A 16,041-nucleotide genomic window follows, 5' to 3' on the forward strand; every position below is an offset into this window, starting at 1 on the left:
TTTTAGCAATAATCCAATAAATTCGTATTATCTTCAGTGTTTTTATTTTTTATCGATTCTATAGCAAAGTATTTTCTTAATCAAATGTCATTGATTGTCATGGAGTACTTATGATAACACTGAATGAAAGTAAATAAGCTCGATAAAATCAGTGAAGTTTAAGTTGTGCGAATTTTTTTAAAAATAATTCGAGAGTGACTACGTAAGCAAATCAATCGGAAGAGCCGAGCTGGAATGTTTGGAACGAATTCAAACAAACAAATAAAAACAGAGATCTGAAACACGTTGATTTATAAAATGTGTATGAGTACAAAGTTAATTGTGCATTTTAGATTGAAATCGTTGAATGTACATGATTGTCATTACATTATTTGCTGCTAATATTGTATGTGCCTCGTTTCATATTTAAATTTAATTATTTTAAAAAACAACAAGAACAAAGAAACGAGTGCAAAGAGTGCAGATTTTTACTGTGTGTGTGTGTTTTTTTTTTTAATGTTGTGCAATCTGTCAACGAGACAACCTAAGATTAACTCTTGTTGCAATGCGAGATAAATTGCGCACTTGAAAGAGAAAAACAAATATAAATCATTACGCTTCTATTCTCGGCCAGCTATGGATTTAAATCGTGCAAATACGCAAATGTATACGGCGATTTTTTGTAAAAATTCGGGTAATATACATTTTTATGGCTTGTTCCCTCTCTCTCTCTCTCTACTTTTATACACTTGTTATTATTAAAATACTATTTGAATGATTTTTTTTGTACTGGAAGTTTCCTCTGATTGTTTTGTATGACGACACGGCGCTGAATTCAATTTACATATTATAATCGGTTCAATTTAGAAGCAATTTAATAGATCGAGAAACAAAAGAGTTTGTAAATACTAAGTGATGCGAATGTATTTGAGCAATGAGTGTATATGAACAACGATGATAGTGTCTGGATAGTTTGTATTTACGTGTGATTGTAATGTGTACACTTTGAGTGAATTGGCTACCAAAGAATTTACATATTTTCTCTGTTTTTTTCTGCTTCTGTCAAACATACGCAAGTAATTGTAATTCACATAATGTTTGTGTTTGACACATTTGCGATGGTTGTTGTGTAGCATGAGACGCGGTCGGCGCAAGGCGGGGTCATTCCATATCAATTTGTATTTTTTTAAATGGTTCGTCATGTGTATGTTATTATACTATAGAAATGCTATCAAATTATACGCCGAACGGGTTTAGTATTCGTGCGAAGTGATATGGTTAATTCAGTTGCTGTCAAATTCTCGGTATTCCAGTTCATTTTTTCAACGCGTCATTCTCTTTATTCCTTTCGTTCTGTTTTTTTTTTTTTTTTAACTTTTATTCTTATTTCGTGCTTTATAGAATCATTGTGCCATTTACAGAGGAAAGATTTTAGTATCCTTCTTTTAATTCGGCAAACGAATCCGAGAAAAAATACCCCGTAAATTCGATGAATTAAAAACTTGTTAATTTCGATGAAAGAAATATATTCCACATTTGAAAGAGTATTTAATTCGGGGAAAGTGATTTCTACTTTATTTCAAGTTCATGAATTCAAGTGGCCGATATGAATTTATGGACTGAACAACTTTATGAACAGTACTTTTCTGTGTTGTGGTCGATTTGAGAACGTTTCAAGGATTTATTACCGCTGAATTATTGATTAAGATTTTTTTTTTCGATTGACATGCAAATGGTGTATACACTTCAAACTTGGGATTCGATTCGTGTTATGTTGACAAAACGTGCGATGTAAATGCATTAACTAGACTATAAATTTTACATGGGATATATTGATTACAATTATGACAAAGAGTGCAATTACAATAGCTCATGTTACTCGATCTATTTAGAAGATTAGTCGAATTTGATTCTTGTGTGCATATCAGATGAAAATTGAAAGGAAAAATCCTGTGTGTTTATGTCGCGATTAAATTACAATTTCAACACTTCTGTAAACTACTTCGATTCAATGACCGCGCACTATAGTTTTAAATACGAAATAAACAGTGCGTAACAAATTTTCTGAACTAAAGTCGCTGAGTTGATAATTTTCGAACGCACGCGAGAGTGACACAATACGGTTTTACACGTTGCGAGTGGTAATTTTTCATCACAAAACAAAAAGTACTTATCATTTATGTCACGCACGTGCGTGATCTTTTGGATGTTAGATTGAAGACGATTTTGTCTAAATTTATCAAAAAAATCCCAACAAAGTGGATGTGTATTTGAAATGTATTACTTCTGAACGGTGATAAGATTGTGTTCGTTTTTTGTTCGTTGTGCAATTACAAGTAGCTCAATCGTTTACTGATAAGAAAATCGGTCTCGGGCAAAGCATATGAGCACATGATATTGAATAAATTTATTAATAAAAACGCAGTTTTACTTGAAACAACGAAAATAAGAATAAAAATTACATTCATTCAGACGTTTTCACCGCTTAGATCGTAAAAGTCGTTAATTTCATACTTACATCATTTTATCGAAGGCTGAAAAATTGTGTAAACACATCTGGTGCGAAAACAAATCGATTGATTCTTACACACTTCAATCACCCTCCTAAAGTTGAAATATTACGCTCCTTTTCTCTCTTTTTTCCTCTAATGAAATAACATTTTGACGCAAAACAATGCTGAATTTTTTATCAGGTGAATTTCAACAACGTAGTTAAATAAAAGTCGACTTAATAAAGCGTTATTGTCACATAAATGTATACCAAATTCAATAGAAACTGTGTATGTCTCTGTGTCCGTGTATAACAACGTTGAAAAGCAAAAAAAAGTGTATTATTTTGACACGTTATTACCACCTACTTTTATTCGCTGTATGTGTTTGTATTTTGTTCTATTTTGCTATCATTTATTGGATGTGTTTGCTTCTGCTCTTACGCAGACCTCTGAGTAATAATCATCACCACCACAAATCAATTAACAAAACGAGTAAAAAAAATAACCAACATTTCATTTCGCTCTTTGAATGCTAGATTACGCTAAATAACATTTATTTTTTTGCCGTGTGTCAAAGAAAATACGATTATTGTTGATAATAACGGCGATTTGGTTAGCAAATTCACATTCATATGTATGCAACTCAACCGCAAAAATTGAATTGAATATGTGTGACTTTTGGTTAAATTTATTGAATTACTTGTATTAGATTTTCAAGCTTTTTTCCACAGCTAATAATTTTACTAATACCGCTTTTTTGTGACTCATATGATCACTTGTTTTAATACTGATGATTAATTTGTTTGTGTTTTTATCTGTAGAACTTTTGGATGGACTTCGTCCTGGCTCACCAAAACCCGGCCACATTAAGCGCATCGAATCGCCAGCCATAAAAAATCAAAATGAAGATGATCCCGTTGTTACGCAACGTTTTCTCAAAATCAATGTCCGTCACATAACCGATGGCCAAGGTGTTGTTGGTGGTGTATTGCTTGTCACCCCAAATGCTGTTATGTTCGATCCAAATGTGTCTGATCCATTGGTCATTGAACATGGTCCCGAAAGTTATGGTGTTATCGCTCCAATGGAATTGGTTGTAAATGCTGCCATTTTTCATGATATCGCTCATATGCGTGTTGCGGGTGGTGAATCAAAGTATGGAAAATTTATCTGTTCCACTCTTGCATGACAACATTTAATAATTATTCTTGTTTTCTTTTTAGCTCATCCGAGAAGGTTGAAATTTACTACCCAAAACCGCCGTGCACAAGCAGCGATGCATCTCATTCACCCGGCAAAGATTCCTTATTAGTAAAAGTAAGCAACGAATGTTAATGAATTCAACAAACGATTGATTATTGATTTGCTAATTAATTTGAATTGTAGGATGAAACGTTTCCAGAACTTGGAGTTGGATCCGTGGAAGGTTGTGATGATCAAGAAAGTGTATGTTCGAGCAATGAACGCGAGGGTGATGCATTTCCAAAAGCATTTGATCGTGAATTAGTAACGCCGACCAATTTGCTAAAAACCCAAACCGAATCAATTGACAGCAAAGCAAATGATAACGAAACCAAAGAATCGAATACACCAAACACAGATACAAAAGTCAATTCAAATGCAAAGACCAATGAAAACGAAAATAATTCGAATTCAGATTTAGGCAAAGAATTCAAAGAGTTGCGAACACTCGAAGAGCGCCGTCGCAGTTTACTTGATCATCATTGGGCAGTTCCAAGCAAAGAAAGGTACCTTTTTTTTTCAGATGAATTTGAAAAGAAAAAGAAAATGATTGTTGTTTTTGTCTTGTTCGAATTCAAAGTCGATCAGTGGAAGATGATAGCATTGCTGAAGCGGCCGAGGCATCATTTCCATCAATTCCACCAAATCTACCCGAAAATGCGGAGCTGATAAAAAAAGTTGCTGCTAGTATTGCATCGATCAGTATTGAACAAAGTGAACAGGATTCACAGTTGATGAAACAAAGCTGCCATGATTCTGGTATCGATATTCGCGATCCGAATCTTCCTGTAGTTTTGAATACGAAAAAGATTTACAGCGATGCTGATATTGTTCTTTCATCAGATTGGGTGCCACCGGTAACAATTGCGCCAACCGATTATATCGATACACCATCGTCACGATCATCGTTTGACACGAGATTTAACGCTGGCGGTACATCGTTGGCTGAACCACAAGTCGTCGGACGCAAGAAAACCTCGAGCGTTAGTTTCAGTGTTGACGATAACAGTGACAATCAACAATTGAATAGCACAAGCAGTGATAAGACCAGTGATAACAAAAAGAATAAGATGTTGAAGCGTCTCTCATATCCGCTGACTGGCCTGATTGAGGGGCTGACGGGTGACGATAAACCAAGAGGCAGCGACAGCGGTGAATCGGCGCCAAATACTGGCGACTCAAACCAAAGCGTTTTCTCGAAAGTATTCTCCAGGTAAGCACTCAAGCCATGCACCAATGGAATTCATTTCTATTTCATAGAATCAAATCATGTGATATATTCTAACTTAGATTCTAAGGATTTTCTAGCCTCCTAGCCAAAAAAAAAAGCTTTAAATCGATTATTTTCTTCAGCATTAAAAAAAAAACAACAAAAAAGCAATTCTAAATAATTTTTTCTGTTATTTTCATCCTAACTCTTAAAAAAACAAATTTGCAACTGATTCTGGACTTGAATGAAATTTCCATTCGCCGAAAAATACATTTCACACAAACACACACAATTTTATCCTTGTTTTTTTCGACTTATTTTGCATACTATGCATTTTTATTTGGCTCTTATTATTTTGCTCAACACTCAAAACCAACCACATCCCCCAAAAAACCCCAACACATTTTCTTTTCCGTTCACTTGCTCAAACACTCACACACTATCTCACCAAATATACACCATTGTATTTTATTTTATTTTGATTTCTCTTTAATTTTTGTTGGTCACAATTTGGTTTATTCTTCAAAAAATTACAATCTGATATTTTTAATTTATGAAATTGCAACAAACACACACAAAAAAAAATCTATGGCCTCGTTATTGGAACACACATTTTTATATAAAGCTCGCCGATAACACTTGTTTCTGAGCTCGGCGGCAATCTATTCTTATCGAAAACACCATCTGAAGAATCTGGCGGATCGCCAGTACCGCCCTTAACGCCAAACACTACTACTTCTCAAGATGGTGGTAGTGCAAACAATGCTTCAGCTCAAGCAGCGGCCGGGTAAGAAATGAACCAAAAAATGTACACACCAAATACTACAACAACTACTCTGACTTCACACACACACACCATATCTTATTCTTTGTGCAAAAAAATCAACTTGTTCAATGCTGTATCTCTCTTTTTCTCTTTGCATTTATTTTTCGGAATGTCCAAGTGCTTGTTATGTGTTTGTACAAGTGGTAAAAGTGTACTCCATGGAGAACACACACACATTCTCTCTTTATCTCATTCATCAGACCATTCCCACCATTGTATTTTGTTCAACTCATCAACATTTTCATCAGTTTTGCTATTCTCCTAACTCAGAATTTTTACAATAATATGTGTGTAGATGATTTTATTTCATTTTCATACTTTTCATTTTGATAGAAAATCACATCATTCCGCAAATTCAAACAATACTGTAGATATTCTAAACAATTTTTTTTATTTCATTGATTCGTGTAGAATTTATCGAAATTTTTTGTTATTGTTGCTGTTGTATATATGATTGAATTTGTTAGACAACAAAAAATGAAAGTGTGTCCTTAGGGAAACATGTATTTCTATTCGATTTGAAGCTACATTTGTCTCTATATTTGTATCATGGTTGTAATTTTGCATCCGAAATGTTTGTTTTAATTTAAGATGACGCAAACTAAATGTTGATTGTTTGATTTTCAATTTAGACGATCATCCATTGGAACATTCATTCGACCAAATTCATCGGACGGATCGCAAACAAAACCAGTCAAAGCACCACCACCCAAACTTGACTACCGATCAATGGTATCGATTGATGACATGCCCGAATTGTTTGTCAGTTTTGATAGTAAGTATTTGTCAATATCTCACTTGTTACGAGAAACTAATCATTTGACATGAGTAATTTTTCCTATTTTAAGAAGCCAGTCTTAGCATACTAGAGTATTAGGAATTTTGCATTTAGCAAATTAGCAGCGATTCACTCAAAGCATTCAATTTGATTAAAAGCGCAATTTGTGTGAACCCTTTTCTTCAATGGGCATCCAAATTTAATGTTTTGATGAAATCCACGTATCGCATTAGTTGTTAGTATTAATCTTAGAATTTGATCGAAGAAAAAACAGATAACTCATCATTTCTAGTTAAAACCACTAACCAACTGTTTCTACGTAATATTTAGTGAGAGCTCCGTTTTGTAGCCAACTCGAAAAGCTTGGTAGGTGACTGCGATCAACAATTTGATGTGCTTGCAAATTGTTTTGTTGTTGTTTTAATTTATCTGTTTTTTTCTCTCTATATGTGATGGGATTGCACTATCGTTTTTTACTCTTTGAACTGACTGCGTCATACCTTCTTATCACGAACAGTCATTGATAAATAAAGAATGTATATATTTATTTTAAAACGTGATTTCATTCAATAAATCATTTAGTATGTCTATTTTTCGCTATCTATCTCACGTCTCTCGTCGTTTCACACTTGCGTAAATTAATGCACTTTTATTTTTAAAATCAGTTCACCCATTCACTCTCGTAGCAATTGATTTGTATGACTAAAAATAACATACTAAATCCTTCTATTTATTTAGTTGACATGCAAACTCTATCTCCATCTCTTTTCTCTAGTCATTTATTTTCTGGGGTAATGTGATGGATTGTTGTGAAACAGGCATTAATCGAAATATGTTGTGTTTGATGGTTACGCTCTGTATTTGTCATCAATTCATTTCACTGATTCATTCTCCTTTTTTCTCGATTTTTATTTTAGAATTGATTCCACGGCCGGCACGTGCATGTGCAGATCCACCATTGTATTTACGATTACGAATGGGCAAACCAGTTGGTAAAACGATGCCATTGCCCAGTAATGTTGGTACGTTCTATTGTACAAAATATTTTATCACTGACTTTCTCGATCACAATTGAGAGATCGATTCACAAATAATAATTCATATTTGGTATTTATTTAGTTCAAGGAATGGTTCGTATATAGAAATCTTATAGAATAATATTTTTGCAGCTATAATATAGCACTATATCTATAGACTATAACTCCGCATGTTCGCTTATGCGGTAGCCGCTGCGCGCTGTGTGTACGGCCGTATGTATGATACACGCTTATGCTTGTATTGTAACACAGCGACGAAAACTGTAAAGCATGAGCGAACATGCGGAGTTATAGTCTATAGATAATGTGCTATACTATAGCTCCAAAAATATTATTCTATAAGATTTCTATATACGAACCATTCCTTGATTTAGTTTGATATTTTTTTTGTGATATTTGTGAATCGTTGTGAATTTTTATGGTAGTTTATAACTAATTCTGATGTTAATTTTCAATTGATCGATAGTGATGTCCTATGGAAAAAATAAATTGCGGCCCGAATTCTGGTTCAGCATACCAAAAAATCGTATCGACGAATTGTATCGATTCTTAAACACTTGGGTGCCACATTTGTATGGTGAATTAGACGAAGATGAAATCGGAAAACGTGGTTATGAGCTGATTCAACATGATACCGACTGGGTAAAAAGTGGACAAAACAAGGTTTGTAGCAGTTTTAACTCAATCTTATCAATCGAACTTTTTTTTACTGTCGCAAACTCAATCAACTTGATGATGTTGATACCAACAAAAAAAAAACTGAACGACGAGAGAAAAGAAAAACAAATCGTGGATAATTAAGAATGCATAATATTAAGTGGACAATATTTTTAAATGGTTTTGTTTATTTGCCATTTTATCGTCTTCTCTCTTTTGTCTCACAGGACGGCCAAGCGTTTATCGACGGCGAAGATATCTCAGAATTGACGCGTGAATCATGGGAGGTAAGTCAATTGTTTTAAACTTTCTTTTCCAATTTAACATTTGGTGATAAAAGTTTCAACAATTAGGGAGCTTTTTTTGTTCGAAAAAGAGAACATCTTTAGAAAACAATACCAATCGTGAAAATTATACAGACAGACACACTTATTAGATATTTATGACAAGTTAATAAATTTAATGATACAGTAGCACTTTGTTAGGGAATTTTGAAGGAAATAAGAACTAAATTACACACACACATGCACAAACACGAATTAAAAAAAAACACATTGTTAGGAGTTCAGAATTTTGACAGACAACATTTCAATTTATCACGATTTTTTTATTCTGCACCTACACATCCATAAATACACACACACACATACACAATTTAAAAGTAATTCAATAAATTAAAGAGGAAGCGTCCACGACCATTTCGCGAAATTAATAAAACAGCAGATAATTGTCACTCATTTCTCTGGCACGGGTTAGATAGAACAAAACAAACTCATTAAAAACGTTTGAAGAGCACATTTTATGAATGCATTGTTCAGAAAATAAAATAGCAACGCAAAAACATTCACGCATCAAACAAAAACCAAACAACATTACACACAATTTCTTTTGTTTTAGTCTTGAGTTAAACGGCAGGGGAGGATGCTAGATATAATACATTCAATAGTAATACGAAAATGACATTCCCACAAATATACACAAACATCACACTCAGTCACTCAGATGAAAATGATTAGACAACAAAAACAATCACTTGAATTTATCAATTTATCTGAATATTGTTGAAAAAATTGACAAAAAAACTGATTTTATTTTGTTTTTATTTCCGCATTTCATTTCTTTCGGCCATAAACAACACAACGACGAAATTGTGTGATTTTTTTTATTTTGGTGGTAATTTTGAAAATCGACATTTAAATGCAACACGCATGTATGTGTGTATGCATATGTGTATGTGAAACGTGTTGTTGGGCCGTCTATAGCTGCTTAAGGCGCCTTTCGTTAAGACCTACCAAAAAACATGCCATACGTACCAATTTATTAAAAGCCAAACAGGATCGAACGATTTGGAAGGTTGTGAGGTTAGGACAACAAAGACTCTCTTATTCTTTTGTTTCTGTTTTTTTTTGTTTGTTTGTGTTTTTTTGTATTCTCCACTTTATTAAAATCAAATCGCAATGATATGGGTTTGTGTGTAATTAGATGGAAACATTGTGTGAATTTGATATGCACCTGACAACAATAGACATTTTTATGTAGATAACAGAATCAAATGAGTATATCCTCAAATGTTTTGCACAAAGATCACCTCCGTTTTTTTAAAACCGATGATCAAATGATATGATCATCGCGCACACCCACACACACACTGTATGTCTGTATGAGTTCAAGTGCCCTGTTTCTCTTTAATTAGTGGTTACCTGTCTCTTGGTTTTGTGATTATATTTTTCCCTCGCAATTAACTCAGTCTGGCTTTGAGTTGCTTTTTTGTGTTTGAAATACTGTCAAAATCACATTTCATGTCATTTTATTTTCTGTCTTTCATGTCTCGCTATAGTCATATCACTTGAAATGGTTTTCAAAATCTTTAGTTTTTAATTGTAATTTTCATGTTACATATTAGATGTTGGGCTATATTACATTGTCATATGCAATCAACTTTTTTTGTTTTCATTCATCAAGTCCTTGCAGACGCTTACAGCATTCAAAATTTACAATGTGTAATTTCTTAAATGTTAAAGTCATCGGCAAAATCATTTTTGGTAGAGAGATATTTTTTAGAGACTCTTTTTTACATTTTTTTTTTTGAATAGATTGCATTTTCGATGAGACATTTCAATGGAAATTCTCCTAAATAATAACGAAATTCATTCATTCGGCAAATATGCTTTGCTCAATGTCAAAAGTATGTTATTCATGAATCGGCTACGAACTGAGCGAAATCAATCTGCGAATAATGTGAATTTCCTTTTTGTTTACATTTCACGAGTGTCAAACTCTCCGTGTTTATTGTTTTGGCTATTTTATTTACCAACAAAGAACGATCTCGCTCGTCAAACATAACCCACAATTAAATTGAAACGAAAAATAAAAATCATTGTTTTTCCTTTGGTCAACAAAAAAATACACACAACAGATGTATATGTACACAAATTGATGCGGTGTTATGTATATAAACTTCATTTCACCTTTGCTATCATTTTAGCATGTAATCCACATTCGGACAGTCGTAAGGTTGGGCTATTCACTTGTCACCATTTTTAACAACCATTGTCATTTTCGATACTCTCTTTCGACTCTTTTTTTTGCCACGCGTCCAATTCAATTTATAAATGATGAGATGTGAGAGGAGATGCGCAAGATAACATACACAATATTTATGAACAATTAATTGGCGCTTCGAAAATGTGCTTTGTTTACAAATCTTTTTCGAATTGGATCAAAAGTCTGGTTTTATGAACCGTGATGAAGTATCGACGTAACAACATAATTAATTTCAATATACATATCAATAATAATTTATAACCTCATACAATTGACATTTCAGTTGGCTCTATTTAAGCATATCATCTATCCATCGTTGATTTGTACGGTTTCATTTAACAAATAGCATGTGAAGCATACCAATTTCATGAATCAGAACTCCTCACAAAGTTACATCACAATAAAAGAGATGTGATGAAATTCATGAATAATCGCTTTATATAAATATCGCATAGCTCATTGCTAGTGTCGTCGACAATTGCGAAATTGATTTTTGTTTTGCACTCTCGTGACACGAACATTTATTGTATCATCTGTTTTTAGATTTAATTGTGAAATACATATATTCAATTGCGACGTGAAATTATTTCAATCTGCATTAAAATAACAAATTTGTTAACAGGTTTAAATACGAAATATTAAATGTAGTTCAGAAGAAAAATAAAATGTCTTACATCCGTAAGATGAACTTTTCCGCACTGTGATCCACGACATGAAAGAAAACTAAATCTGACATTAGTTTTAGATAAAAATAATTTTCGAAGCACTTTTCTTACAAAAACTACTAAAGATGGGAATTTTTGTATCGGAGCCATGCCTATATGATATCGTAATCATGTGAAAATTTGCAGAGGTTATTTTTTTCACAAAAAGTTAACATTCTGAAAGTTTGAAGAAATTTCAATGCATATTAAGGGTACTTCCCATACAAAATTTCGTTTTAGAGCGAAAAATCCAAAATATTGTTCGGGAGGTGCCCCTAATATTCGTTGAAATGTCTTCAAACTCTCGGAATAGTATTTATGTGTGATAAAAATAACCTGTGCAAAGTTTCAGCTCATTACGATATCATACAGGCATGGCTTCCATACAAAAATCCAAATTTTTTGAATTTTTTGTATGAAAAGTGTTTCGAAAGTTGATTGTATCGCAAAACTAACGTCATATTCGGTTTTCTCGTACCCAAAAACCCCTCAATACACATTTTTGAGTGTTTAAGAATACATTAAATATCACTTTTGGAAGAAAAATTGAATTTTTCCCATGGATGGACATGGGCATCACACCAGACATGACACTTTACCCTGTCAACCAAAGTCGCTCAAAATCTAATGGTTTCTATTCCTCGGCACCCCCAATCATCCTGTGAAGTCAGATTTTGAATTACTTTTCTTGTTTGAAAGTTATCGTGTTAACAAATTTTTGCGTACAGGGTACAGCGTACAGGGTACAGGGTACAGGGTACAGGGTACAGGGTACGCACATACATTCGGACATCGAAAAAACGCTAGATTCGTGTTCCCTGGCCCCAAAAACACCCAGAAAACACATTTTTTATGGGTGTTAATTTTTCGACCGATTCCAATACTTTACCTTACACACTAGGTGTGTGCGGAAAAGTAAAATCCATCAAAAGATGGAAATAATGACAGATTCATTCGTTCGCTGCCGACAGAATGCATTTGCTGTTTATTGCAAAAAAAAAAAAACAACAACATTAAGAATAAAGAAGCGTTCAACTTCTGTTACGCTTCATAAAAAATTGTCGGTTTATTATCTTGAATGTTATAAAATTGTTTTCGATTTATTATTCGCACCGTATCTAGAAAAACCAGTCGGTTGAAGCGCCGCATTCAGTCCGTGATGTTAATGTATATCGCTTTGAATAATTACACGAGCCCCCTTCGTCGTACAATTTAAATAATAAAAAAAGAATGCAGGCGTTTGTCACAGTTTCACTTCAATCAATTAGTTACAATATAAATATAACGACCGACTGGAATTCATTTTGATTTCGGCAGACACATAGAATCAAGTGTGATGATAATTATACCTCTGCATTGTGAGGGATTTACAGAGAAAGGGAGAGGAAGAGTGAATTCAATGCAACTGGCAACAATATTTGAGTCAAATAATTTTTTCCTTTCTTTCCCGCTTTCGCACAAAACCAATCAAAAACAAAATCAACTTTGTGCAATTAAATCCATGTTATCACAGTCATATATCTATATTATACAGCATTTTCAGTTTTTTTCCTCTCTAATCCTCTCGGTTTTTAAGTCAAATTATTATAATTTCATTTTTGATGCAATCAACCTCAAATGCAATTAGTTGCCAAATGAATCACTGACTTAACACGAGATGAACATTGAGAGTGAATAAGAAAAAAAATGCGCGTGTTTACGTTTTATTTTATATCGATTGATTCGGTGTATTTATCATTGATTTGAACTCAAATGCCATTGAACGTTTTGTTTATTTCGGTAAATGAATTCATTTGCATCGCAATCGCACGGATCATTTTCAAGCTTAATTTGTTGTTATTTTGCATCGATTTAGCTTACCATATAATTTGCAAATCGAATACAGTCGGCCGTCTAACTTCACGTTTTGTCATTTTCAAATATTGTCCGACATCGACACTTCTCCCTCTGGTCAATGCGCATATTTATGGTGAACACTTATTTGTTTACAAATCGGCAAATAAAAACATTAACAGTGCTTTAGAAAAAAAAATCCGACTTGTGAATGAAAAATCAATAAAATGGATATTACGCTGGAACCTATTGACTCGCTTCTCTTATTCTCTCATCTTCAAAGAAACTTTTTTTCATTTATGCACTACTTTTCGATAATTGCCACCCGACAAAAAGACAACGTCAACAATAAAAACAATAACAACAATAACAGTAGATATCTGTGAAAAGAATAGCAGATGAAAGACAATTGTCGATATATGAATACAATAGCAAATGCCGAATATTGACCATCCACAGTGCCCATGTTTTTATGGTTCTCTGTATCTCTGTGTGTGTCACTGTGCTATTGATTTGATTTTTCAAACAATATACAAAAGGAATGTACTTGCTTTGAATATACATTTGTTCGTCGTTTTTACACATAATATGGTGTGTGCGATTACGGTGCTCTGGGTCGGTCGGCTCTATCCGTAGCGTTATTTCAAACAGAGTGAAATAGAGAGAGAAAAGAGAGAAAGATAGAGTAAGGCGGCTCTCATTCGTATGCGCGCCGTTGTCGTTATCGTCAACAACATTTCTGAGTCTAGTCTCGAACGTGTAGTGATCGAGTTCGATTGTGTTTTGCAGATCGTAGATGTTGCTACAAAAGGAAGAAAAAGAAAAATTTCGCCTATTTTTGTGAATCGAAAATAAAACAAAATTATACCGTTTTTTTTGCGAAATTCATTTCATTTTAAATTTTCCGCCATAAAATTTAAGCGACGTATATTTTGGTTGCGAGAAACCAAAATAAATACAAAAATCTACTCTAGTTGTACTTCGTTTAAATTTGAACGAAGAAACGGTGTTTCGAGTAATTTCTATGAGAACGTTCGACGAGAATAAAACTGTCATTTAAATGTTTTGAATTGGGCTAAAGCAATCTAAAAATATTTCTCGAATGTGACACCAAAACGGCATTGTTGAGAAAATCGAAAAATATTCATCTAAAAAAAAAATACCGAGCCAAATTTTATATACCTGTTTTAAAACTTGCCACGATGTAAACGCCAAACATTTGTGAAAGTATATGTTGTGTTTGTGTTTTCGTTTTCTTTTGTTTAACAATTATATTAAAAAAAGACGTCATCTGGGAAACGTTGTGCGTTCTTCGTTTTGCTATTATTCTTGCATTCTGATAAAACTGCAATTCGCTGATAAAAATAATAAAAATAAAAAATTGATTCACAAAGTGCCAATTTTTCGAAAACAATTCGGTCAGAATATAACCGTATAAAGTGTAGTCATTCACCAAGATAAGAATAGAAATAATACAGAGTTTTGTGTAATTTGTATTATTCTCTGCATTGTGATATTATCGTGTGAAAGAAAAGGTCGTGCAGTAAGAAACCCTCGGAGAAAGGGAGTAGTCTTGTATAAAAATTCGGTTCGGTGTTAATCGGAGACTTAAGCCGGATCAACGAGAATTTAACGAATATCATTATAACAATGTCATCGTTAAAGAAAAATTCGAAGCCATCGAAAGTCGCTCGATTGACCAAGTACTTAAAGACGAAGGTGAGGTTTTTTTTGACTAAATTTCGTCAACAGAACGACTTTTTGCCATATTATTTCCATTCCCCATACTGTTGTCGCAACGTTTTTTTTTCTGTCGAATCGTTGTCTCCCAAAAAAACTGCATATGCAATCAAAATCGCGAGAATCTTTCACGCAACTACGACAAGATTGCAAAAAATAACATAGATTACACGTAAAAAACTGGTTCCTTTCAATTCCTGGCGACAGTCGTTTGCATAGGCGTCGTCAACGATTTGAAAACAATCCAAAATTACAATGTTATCACCATTTCAACTTCAACCATCGCAGAATATCGCCAATTGTTTACGATATTATTATCATTATTTTGAACTGCGACTACCTCTTTTACATTCGGACGTGGACAGTACCAATTGATATTTCGCAAATAATTTGAATATTTGCACTGTGCTTTTTTTGTATTCGATCGTCATGCACTGCCTCACTCAACCGAGCAGCTTTCTGATGAAAGAATTCGTGCACACAAACAATGAAAACCGAAAAATTGCAAAGCAATACCGATTTATTTTTCTATAAAAATAGTTCTTGATATGTAGCCAACAACACAGTCTGTTTGTATTGATGATCAGGGTTGTTTTGTTTTCGCATCGTTATTTCAGTAGATTCGTCACAAAATGATGCTAATTGAACAGTTGAGATCAACTGTTTTAAAGCGAAAATTGCAACTTCATGATCAAGTCTCTCATCAAAATTCTACTCAAGTTTGGCTGAAATGCAAATCATTCGATGTTGTCTTGTTAATGTTTTTTTTTCACATATTTTTTTTAATTTGGCCTGAATTTGAGCCCTAAAACAGATCATGACGCATTTCAAATTATTGACATGTGTACATTTCGAATCGAATCGATTCAGAACAAAATTTGAAACAAGTTTTTTTTGTTCAGCGAATGCATCTGAATCTTGCATCATTACCATTTTTTTATATGAAATTTCTCGCTTAACGGTATTCAAAAAGAAGAACCTACGTGACGATCGTCGTGA

At 33.5% G+C, this 16,041-nt stretch overlaps 1 protein-coding gene across 13 annotated transcripts in view; it reads left to right on the top strand.

The window, feature by feature from the left end:
• The window catches only part of LOC116348735 (TLD domain-containing protein 2), a 95,720-nt gene that overhangs the window by 68,783 nt on the left and 10,896 nt on the right, over positions 1–16,041 (top strand). For 3 of the 13 annotated variants that reach the window (XM_031779826.1, XM_031779820.1, XM_031779821.1), the window contains 10 exons: positions 3,293–3,626; positions 3,695–3,788; positions 3,858–4,219; positions 4,294–4,926; positions 5,549–5,710; positions 6,382–6,524; positions 7,445–7,549; positions 8,031–8,227; positions 8,449–8,508; positions 9,484–9,582. In XM_031779826.1, coding sequence (XP_031635686.1) covers positions 3,293–3,626; positions 3,695–3,788; positions 3,858–4,219; positions 4,294–4,926; positions 5,549–5,710; positions 6,382–6,524; positions 7,445–7,549; positions 8,031–8,227; positions 8,449–8,508; positions 9,484–9,582 — 2,189 coding nt within the window. Of the gene's footprint in view, positions 1–420; positions 674–1,830; positions 2,673–3,292; positions 3,627–3,694; positions 3,789–3,857; positions 4,220–4,293; positions 4,927–5,548; positions 5,711–6,381; positions 6,525–7,444; positions 7,550–8,030; positions 8,228–8,448; positions 8,509–9,483; positions 9,583–14,560; positions 15,022–16,041 lie in introns of those variants that run through there. The other 10 variants (XM_031779832.1, XM_031779825.1, XM_031779831.1 and 7 more) reach the window with 8 other exon arrangements.

This window comes from Contarinia nasturtii, unplaced genomic scaffold (assembly GCF_009176525.2).
Source record: "Contarinia nasturtii isolate CC-2019 unplaced genomic scaffold, AAFC_CNas_1.1 Cnas_scaffold_2678, whole genome shotgun sequence".
In the NCBI taxonomy this organism is placed as follows: domain Eukaryota; kingdom Metazoa; phylum Arthropoda; class Insecta; order Diptera; family Cecidomyiidae; genus Contarinia; species Contarinia nasturtii.